Source organism: Pan paniscus, chromosome 12 (genome assembly GCF_029289425.2).
Source record: "Pan paniscus chromosome 12, NHGRI_mPanPan1-v2.0_pri, whole genome shotgun sequence".
NCBI classification, from domain to species: Eukaryota; Metazoa; Chordata; class Mammalia; order Primates; family Hominidae; genus Pan; species Pan paniscus.
In genome coordinates, this window is record NC_073261.2 from 31710240 (window position 1) to 31720738 (window position 10499).

The 10499-nt window shown below is 43.5% G+C and overlaps 1 protein-coding gene across 6 annotated transcripts in view; it reads left to right on the forward strand.

Annotated features, from left to right (window-relative positions):
* The window catches only part of KANSL3 (KAT8 regulatory NSL complex subunit 3), a 47143-nt gene extending 43193 nt beyond the window's left edge, over positions 1–3950 (forward strand). For all 6 annotated transcript variants that reach the window (XM_003805740.5, XM_008974416.4, XM_024927507.4 and 3 more), the window contains one exon: positions 1491–3950. In XM_003805740.5, coding sequence (XP_003805788.1) covers positions 1491–1511 — 21 coding nt within the window. In that variant the 3' untranslated portion in view covers positions 1512–3950. The remainder of the gene's footprint in view (positions 1–1490) is intronic.
* Positions 3951–10499: the final 6549 nt, after the last annotated feature.

Here is a 10499-nt window from a genome sequence, read left to right on the forward strand (position 1 = left end):
TGCAATATTTTTGGATGGAATGAATTTAAAAAGAAAAGTGAACACCAACTAGACTTCTCTAAGATCTGTATAAGCACTTAATTATCTGTTTTGTTTCTGGCACTGATTGGTGTTTACTATGTGTTTCCTTCATGGGAATGGACTATTGTGCACTCATCACAGCTGAGAAGCTGCAGGGAGGAAGAGGACAGACAGAGACTATGTTGTGCCCTGCATCACGGTCCAAAAAATGGACTCCCTGCCTGTGGTTATAAGTTCTCTCTCCTCTCTGTCCTGCTGGCCATACCAGGACCTTGTCAGCCTGGCAAGCAGCACCTCTAGCTGGAGGCCTCTGGCAGTGGGCCTCACTGTAGCCTTGTAGCAGGCTGTGGGCAAGCTGGCTCACTCTAAGGTGTATTCATAATCAGAACAGAGTGATCATCTGTGTACAGCCCTGCCTTTGGGCAGGGAAGCCCATGAGTTTTTGTTTTTGTTTTTGATTGAGATGGGGTCTTGCTATATTGCCCAGGTTGGTCTGGAACTCCTGGGCTCCAGCAGTCTTCCCACCTCAGCCTCCCAAAGTGCTGGGATTGAAGTCATGAGGTTTGATTGTCAAACTCTTCTTCATTGGTGTGATTATGGCTCACTGCAGCCTCAACCTCTTGGGCTCAAACAATCCTGTGGCCTCGGCCTCCCGAGTAGCTGGGCCTATAAGGCATGCAACACTATGCTCACCTAATTTTTGAAAAAATTTTGTAGAGATGGGCTAAGTTGCCCAGGCTGGTCTTAAACTTCTGGGCTCAAGCAGTCCTCCTGCCTGGCCTCCCAAAGTGTTGGGATTATAGGCATGAGCCACCTCGCCTGGCCTTCCCTCCTTTACTACATTCTCAGAGACCTCTTAGGAGTTTCCCAAGGGGGAAATTTAGAAAAGTGGGGAAAGCGTTGGTAAAAAAGGCCACCCTCTCTACTTGCTTCCTTATTCTTAAGCTGCAGGGCTCAACATTGATGGCATCCCCCCACACCTACATGTCTAAGGCCTCAAAATCAGAAGTCATGGAAATCTTCCCTTCTGTTCTGTTGCCCTTAAAAACTCACCTATTTCCTTTTTTCTGCATTCCTTTTCTGTCTTCATGTGTAATAATATGAGGTGACCTTTGTTGTTGAGCACAGATTAAACTCAGGAGCTTTATGTGGATTATTTCATTTAATCCTTACGGTGACCCTGGAAAGTAGATGCTGTCATCTACCTCTTACAGGCGAGGAAAAAGAGGCTCAGAGAACATAGGCACTTGCCTTAAAAAGTGGAAAGTTGAGTCTCTCACTCTAGAGTCCATGTTCTGTTAACCACTTGGCAGCTAGAACATGTGTCCTTGTGTATCCAACTTCTTTCCTATTGAGAATTAATTCTTTAAAATAAATTCTCAGGAGTTGGGATAATTGGGATAGAGGGTCTGAATATGATGATAACCTGTCAAAGCTTTGACCCTTCTTCACTACCTCTCCTGCCACAGCGCCTGCCTCCAGCACCCTGAAGATGCTGTGTGATATGTCCTCCTTACCAAGTTGGTGATGGCTGCCTCATGGTGGGCCCTGGACACGTGTGTGGTCCTGCTGAGCTGTCCACGTGTCGGAAGACCTGTTTAAGACAGTCATTTTTGCCTCTCCGCCAACTGTCTTCAGAGAAACCATTAGGTTAGGTGATACGGTGCCAGCAAGGGAAGCACCATCGTCCAGGATCTGCAAATCTGGTTCCTGGGAACCCCAGACTCCTCAGCAGATCTGGCTGTACATGGATCAGAACCACTTCTTCCCCCGCTTAAGCTGTGGTTTGACCCAAGGGTCAGTATATAGGACTGCCTGCTGCATTTAATGAAGGTGTTTCCTTTTGGAAGTCTGTGCTACCCTCTGCGCCTAGTTGGGAGGAGACATCCATCTGGTCTGGGATTTCGGGAGTTAGAATGGAAAGCTCTTTGCTAAAGACTGGAGTCATCCTGGCCTGCCAACTGGTGGTTCAGAGCCGGACGGGCTTGTTTTGGACATCACTGTTGCCTTCACTCAGCAGCCACGGGAGAGTGCTCCCCATGCAACTCCACCTTAGAAACCACGTCAGATACTGAGTAGCTTGCTGACTCCTGGAAACTTCTGGTTTTTGTTAGTATCATAATGAAGGCAAAGAGAACTAGGCTGTCATCTTTCAGCCTCTTTGACTTACTCTAGATGTTGGGAGCAGTGGTTGCCAGGTGAAACCTGGGCCCTTTGTCTTTTTCACCATGCTTTGGGCAGTTTCTGTATCCAGAGAGTCCGCAGGTTCAGATAAGCTGAAGAAGAGTAATAGAACAGCAAAGGAAGTGGCTTGAAGGACGTGCTAGTAAGCCCTGTGGTTTGTGCTTAGGTCTCTGCTCTGCTACCCAAGGAACTAGTGGTTCAGCTGGAGATAAAAAGAAGAATTTGCCAAGTCAGAGAAGAAACCCCAACCCCGGAAAATCCTCTGTCTCCAGTCTCTGGAGGTGAAGCAGGGACAATAAGCTAAGGTAGTATCTTGGCCATCCCAGGAAACTTGTGGCATTAGGATGATGAAGGCCATGCTTCAGTGTTTTCGTTTCTATTTCATGAGACTTTTTGTCTTCCTGCTTACAAGTGGGAAGATGATTGACAGTGACTCTACTATGCAGGGCTGTTGGTACCAACCTGAGCCCTATAGGTGGCAGTCCCTGGAGAAGTGGTCACAGAAGATGGAGCTCTGATCCCCTGCTTACCTCTTCACAACACTTGTGTGCAAAGATAGTTTTAGATTTGGTTTAGAAGCTATCCTCCAGAACAGGCTCCCATACTTAGAATGTTTCTAGTTAAGGTAATAAATGAGGCAACCCAAGTGTGACTCCACTCAAGTGTCCTTTTCTGTAGGCAGGAAGGGCCCACAACATGGCTTAAAATGTAGTCTGTGGTTCTGGCCCACAGTACGGTGTGTATCTATACCAGGTCACCTGTGTTCAATCTGGGAGCCTTCCTGGCCAGTCTGAGTGGCAGCCAGAAGGGAGCTCATAGTGTTTAGGAGTCTCAGGCAAGGTAGGTCAGGGTACTGTGGGCAGGGGGGATGTGTGTGATAGGAGAGGGTACCCTAAACACCATACCTTCCCTCCCTGACCTGAAAAGCTGATCTCAACAGGGATTCACACAGAATTAGGCTGTGTTTTTGCATTAGCTGGTAGGTGACTTTCTCAAAATTCTTAAATCCAGAAAGTATTTAGTAAACTTGAGGAAGGTATGAAATCTGGAGGAGGCATCCAGGACCCAGGGGTTTGATAGCTTTACAGGTAGGCTCATACCACACCAAAAGAGCAGTGGACAATAAGACTATATGAGCTATATGAAGCTTTTAGGAATCATTTAGGACAGACAGAGCCCTAAACAACCGATTCATGACTTAAGTTGTTGGCTCAGTGTATGCTGGGGACAAAGAAAAACTAACAAGCCGACCTGCCTTTATGATAAATTCTAGTGTGCTTACAAGGGATGACTTCCTGAGGTGTGGTCTGTCCACCTTGAAGAACTCCACAACTGAAGAAGGGGAGCTGTGAGAACGTGGATTGTTCTACAACTTGCACAGGGTAACAGAGGAAGTGGCTGAGGCCTAGAGTCACGTTTTCCAGTTCCCTTCGCAAACTATATTTCTTGGAACGCGAAAGGAAGCTTTACCTATTTCATAGAAGACCTGGAATCCATAACCTCAGAAGGCAATATTATTGATAGAAAATGTGGAAGGATCAGGAAGTTCTTAGATTCTTGGATGACAGATGCATGTTGATATCCTATGGAGATGTCCTTGTGTTTTGAGGTCACTGAGGTAGGAAGACCTGTCTACTCTTGGTTTCACCACTAGAACAGTCTTGGGCTGGATGGGTTATAGAGCTGAGCGGCTGTGATGGTTCTGTTCTTACATTAACAAAAACAATTAAAAACACCAAAAACAACATTTGGATTGCTTCAGCTTCTTTTCAGTTGACTTCTCATATGTATTCTGGAAACCACCCAATGAAGTGGGCACCAAAGATAGAGCTAAGATATTGTAAGGCCAGTGATCATCACCTCACCAATGCCAGGTGGTATGAGGTGGTACTGTAATTTCCTTTTTTTTTTTCGAGATGGAGTCTCGCATTGTTATTTGGGCTGGAGTGCAATGGCGCGATCTTGGCTAACTGCAACTTCCGCCTCCTGTGTTCAAGCAATTCTCCTGCCTCAGCCTCCCAAGTAGCTGGGATTACAGGCGCCTGACACCACGCCCAGCTAATTTTTTTGTGTTTTTAGTAGAGACAGGGTTCCACTATGTTAGCCAAGCTGGTCTCAAACTCCTGACCTTGTGATCCGCCCGCCTCGGCCTCCCAAAGTGCTGGGATTACAGGCGTGAGCCACCACGCCCAGCCTGTAATTTCCTTTTTATAAGTGAGGAAACAGGCACAGAGCAGTCAAAACAGCAGGAAATGGCAGAAGCAGTACTGGAACCCAGACAATCTGATGTCAGTGTCTTTTCTACTCTGCACTGTGCTAGGGTTCTAAGATGGGAGACTGGAGGTAGAGATTAACCCAGGAGGTGAGGAGATGGTGGCTTGGCCTGCACGTGACCTTTTCAGTTTACTTCCCACCAGGCCAAGAGTAATTGATGTTGATATGGTGGGGCTCTTGGCTGAGCCTACGTCAGTAGGTGGGGTCCCTCAACCTTGATCCTGAAAGATCAGTATCCTTTCGCACTTCCTATACCTCCACCCACCGCCAATAAATACATAAAGATTTAGAGATGAATGAATGAATGAATTCCAACCTCTAGATTATTTGTTAACTTGTATTCAGGAGGACCTTCCTTCTAACCCCTAAATTCCAGGTCACTACCCTTGGCATTGGAGCCCTCTGGGTGGAGGCCATAGTTCTGGTATGCTGCTTGGAGTGTCCAGTATACCTGGGCACATCGTGTTACCCTCCTTAGTAGACATCTGGTTTGCTGTCTTCTCCCTCTCAAACTCTAGTCTCACTGACTTGAGCAGTCAGGTCAAGCAAGATGAGGATTAGATTGTTAAAATGACAGCTCTCTGAAACTTCAGGGGTATGGGGACAGGGCCATAGCAAATAATGATGCAGACAAGTCTTTTTTACCTTTTTATGTCTTTTTCAAGCACACATTTTGGTCAGGGTTGATGGCTGCAAGAAGGAGAAACCTATTCACCACCAAAATAGCTCTGAAAGGGAATATTCTCTCATTAGGCATTTTTATAGACAAGGAGCCTCACGGTTTTGGTACTTGCCTCGTGACCTCAAGTGGCTTGGACTTGCCGGGATCCAGTTTTGATCCTATTGTCACAGGACTTTTTAGCTGCAGAACCCTTCATGGATGGCTGGTCTCTTTCATTCAGTTCAAATTCTGAAGACAGCCTGATTGGCTCACTCTCACTTGTGGGTTGGTTCTCCTTATCTCTTCCCACCCAGTCCAATCATAGTATCCAGAAGATGAAGTCATGTGGTTCATATCATTACTTTTCTAAGGAGAAGTAGATGGATTTAAACAAAGCAAAACACTGCTGGACTGTTAGATATGTGTGTTTTTAACCTGCAATTGTAGCATAGTATAACACCCTTCACCAAGTTTCCCCAGTACTTACATCTCACATAACTATAATACAAAATTAAAACCAGGAAGTTGGTACAATGTGTGTGTATAGTTCTATGTCATTTTATCGCTGTAACCATAAACAAAATACAGAATGGTTCCATCAGAACAAAGATCTCCCTCATGCCACCCCTTTATAGTTGCATCCATCTCCTTCCCCACTATTCCTGACCCTAGCAACCACTAATCTCTTCTACTTGTCCTAAATAGGTTGATGTATAAATAGAATCTTACAGTGCATGGCCTTTTGAGATTGTCTTGTTTTCATTCAATATCATTTCCTTGATACACATCCAAGTTGTTACGTGTATATGAGTAGTTCATTCCTTTTATTGCTGAGTGGTATTTCATGGTATGGGTTTAGCACAGTTTGTGTAACAATTCATTCACCTATTGAGGGACATCTAGTTTGTTCCCTGTTGGGGGCTATTACAGATAAAGCTACTGTGGCAATTGTGTGCAGTGGTTTTTTTGGTTTGTTTTTTTTTTTTTTTTTGAGACGGAGTCTTGCTGTGTCGCCTAGGCTGGAGTGCAGTGGCACGATCTCAGCTCACTGCAACCTCCACCTCCCTGGTTCAAGCAATTCCCCTGCCTCAGCCTCCTGAGTAGCTGGGATTACAGGCACACACCACCAGGACCGGCTAAATTTTTTGTATTTTTAGTAGAGACAGGGTTTCACCATGTTGGCTAGACTGGTCTCAAACTCCTGACCTCAGGCAATCCTCCTGCCTCGGCCTCCCAAAGTGCTGGGATTACAGGTGTGAGCCACTGTGCCCAGCCAATTGTATGCAGTTTTTTAAATGAGAACATGAGTTTTCATTTCTCTCTGGTAAATAACCAGGAGTGTGATTACTAGGTCATATGTTAAGTTTTTAATTTTTTAGGAAACCGCCAGCCCAGCCTGATGGCTCACACCTGTAATCCCAGCACTTTGGGAGGCCAAGATGGGAGGATTGCTTGAGCTCAGGAGTTTGAAACCCCCTAGGCAACATAGATAGACCCTGCCTCTACAAAAATACAAATTAGCCGGGTGTCATGCCGCGCACCTGTAGTCCCGGCTACTTGGGAAGCTGAAATGGAAGGATTGCTTGAGCCTGGGAGGTCAAGGCTGCAGTGAGCTGTGATCATGCCATGGTACTCAATCTGAGCAACAGAGTGAGACCTTGTTTCTAAAGAAAAAAAAAAAAGAAACTGCCACTGTTTTTCAGAGTAGTTGTACTATTTTACATTCCTATCAGCAGTGTATGCGAGATTCATTTTCTCGGCATTCCTGCCAGCATTCTATATTGTCTCTTTTATTATTTATTTATTTTTATTTTATTTTTGGGAGACTGAGTCTCATTCCGTCGCCCAGGCTGGAGTGCAATGCGCGATCTTGGCTCACTGCAACCTCTGCCTCCCAGGTTCAAGCAATTCTGCCTCAGCCTCCCTAGTAGCTGGGATTACAGGCATCCACCACCACACCTGTCTAATTTTTTTTTTTTTTTTTTTTTTTTGTATTTTAAGTAGAGATGGGGTTTCACCACGTCGGCCAGGCTGGTCTTGAACTCCTGACCTCAGGTAATCCACCCGCCTCAGCCTCCCAAAGTGCAGGGATTACAGGTGTGAGCCACCGCGCCTGGCCTCTTTTATTTTTTATTTTAGCCATTCTAATAGGTGTGTAGTGGTATCTCATTGTGGTCTTTTAAATTTGTTGAGGTTTATGGCCCAGGGGTGATCTATCTTGGTATGTATTCTGTGGGTGCTTAAATGTGTTCTGCTGTAGGGTGGAGTGTTCCATAAATGTCGATAAAATTGTTGGTTGATGGTGTTGTCAGGTTCTTGCATATCCTTGCTGATTTTCTGTCAAGTTGTTCTGTCAACTGTAAAGAGTGGTGTTGAAATTTCCAACTATAATTGTGGAATTGTCTATGTCTCCTTTCAGTTCTGTCAGTTTTTATTACACATATTTTTCAGTTCTGTTATTTGGTACATACACTTTTAGGATTTCTGTGTCTTTTTGGTGGATTGACCCTTTTATCATTATGTAATGTCCCTCTGTCCCTGTTGGTTCTTTGCCATGAAGTCTACTTTATTTGACACTATACCCATTCTACTTGTTTTTGATTTATGTTTGCATGACATATTTTTTATTCTTTTGTTTTCACCCTACCTATGTCATTATATTTCAAGTGAATTTCTTGTAGACTGCATGTAGCATATGATTTTTCTTCTATACCAATATCATTCTTTTAATTAGAGTTTTTAGACTGTTTTCTTACATGTAATTATAGGTAATGTTAGGCCTTAAGTTGGCCATTTTAGTTTTTGTTTTCCATTTTTTGTTTTCATTTTCCTGCCTGTAAGTGGGTTACTTGAACACTTTTTTTAGAATACAATTTTGGTTTATTCATAGCGGTTTGAGTTGTATCTCCTTGTATAGTTTTTTAGTGGTTGCTCCAAAATGTTACTTTATATATATGTAACTTACCACAGTCTCCTGGTATCCACATTACCCTCTTCCACCTCTAGTATAACTATCTATGTACTTTGAGAACCACGTTAGACAGTGTTGTAAGTTTTGCTTCAAATATAATTTAGAAAACTTAAGAAAAGGGCTGGGTGCGGTGGCTTAAGCCTGTAATCCCAGCACTTTGCAAGGCCAAGGCAGGCAGATCACTTGAGGTCAGGAGTTCAAGACTAGCTTGGCCAACATGGTGAAACCCTGTCTCTACTCAAAAAAATACAAAAATTAGCTGGGTGTGGTGGTGGGCGCCTGTAATCCCAGCTACTCCGGAGGCTGAGGCACGAGAATTGCTTGAACCCAGGAGGCGGAGGTTGCAGTGAGCCGAGATTGCACCACTGCACTTCAGCCTGGTTGACAGAGCGAGACTCCGTCTCCAAAAAAAAAAGAAAAGAAAAGGGAAGTCTATTGTAGTTACCCATATTTTTGCTCTTTCCATTGTTCTTTCTTCCTAATGTTCCAAGATTCCTTCTTTTACCATTTCCTTCTTATTTAGAGAACTCTCTTTAGCCAGTCTTCTTTGTTGTCAGCGGCAACACATTCTTTTAATTTTCCTTTGTCCGAGAATGTCTGAATTTTACCTTTCATTAATGAAGGATAGTTTTGCTAGATAAATTCTGTGTTGACCACAGAATTCTGCTCTTGAATTTGGAAAATTCTGCTTTCTTGTTTTCTGATGAGATATTCAGTGTCATTCAAATTGTTTCCCGTTTGTAGATAAGGTGTTGTTTCTTTGTGCTTTCAATATTTTTTCTTTTTCTTTAATTTTCAGGTTTGAATATGATGCATCTTGACGTGGATTTTGGTTTTTTTTTTCTGTTTAGGATTTGCTCAGCTTCTTGAACCTGTATAGGCTTAAGCCTTTTTACCATATTTGGGGAATTTTCAGCCACTATTTTTTCAGTGCTTCCTTCTTTTTCCTCTGCATCATGCCCCCAGTGGCATGACTATTAGATCTTAGGTATAGCCCTACAGCACCCTCAGGCTCTGTTCTTTTGTTTTTTTTCTGTTGGTTTGTTCTCTTTTCAGATTGTGTCTGTTGTTCTGTCTTCAAGTTCACGGATTCTTTCTTGTGTCCCTTCTGTTCTGCTGTTGAGCCTATTCATTGATTTTTTTCATTTAGATTATTCTATTTTTCATTTCTCAAATTTGTTTTGTTCTTTATGTCTTCCGTATCCTTCCTGAGGATTTCTGTTTTCATTTGTCTTAGTGTGATATTGCTCATTGCAGCATTTAAAATGATGGCTGCTTAAAAATCCTTGTTAGACAGTTCTAATATCTGTGTCTTCTCAATTTTGGCATCTGTTGGTTGTCTTTTCTTGAGTTGAGAATTTCTTGGTTCTTGATATGTTCTTTGAGTGGTTTTGGATGAAACTGGGACATTTTGAGTGTTATCTATGAAACTCGATCTTCTTTAAATCTTCTGTTTTAGCAGGCCTCATCTGACACTGCTCTCATAGGGGAACTTTGTTACTGCCAGATGGGGTGGAAGTCTAGGATCCCCACTTGGCTTTCATTGACATTGGGGTGGAGTCTTTACTGCTGGGTGGAGGTGGGAGTTTTGGCTCCCCACCTGGCCTCTGCTGCTGCCAGCCAGCCTAGCTGGAAGGGAAGGAGTACCTTGTTGGTCTTTCTCACATGTTCTTGTTTCTAGGCAGAGGTAAATGCCCTGACTCTTCACTAGGTCTTTGCTGATGCCACCTAAGCTGGGACAGGGTTGTGTCTTATTGCCAGGTGGGTAGATTTCCAGGCTAACCACATGGTCTCTAATGGCACAAAAAGAGTGGGGGTTGGGAGCTTTATTACCACTCATCGGGATTGAAGTTTTAGTTTCCCACTTGGCCTACTTCAACACCACCCCCCAAAAACTAAACATTTGAGGAGACAGCCACCTCACAAAAGGCAACAGTGGACAACATATACTTTCTGAAGCAGAATTATTGGAAGAGATAAGTTAATATGTGACTAATATATGTAAGGAGTTATGGTTGGTCAGATACTGATATGAAACAACAGGAAACTGTTATTTAAAAACCCAGAAATACTAGTTATAGAAAATATAATAGCTAAAACAAGGTAATTATGGGATAAAAAGTAGAAGGGATATGGCTAAAGAATCAATTAACTGGAAGATTAGAATTAGGAATTCTCTCAGAAGGCATCAAAAGAGCCAAGAAGTATAGAGGACAGAAGTAGAAGCAGTAGAACACAATTAAGAGTCATGAAGGGAAAGCTGGCTACTCAGGAAGATTGCTTAAGGCCAGGCGTTGAAGCCTGTAGTGTGCGATGATCAGGCCTGTGGATGGCGACTGCAGTCCAGCCTGGGCAACATAGTGAGACCCTGTCTCTCAATTTTCTTTT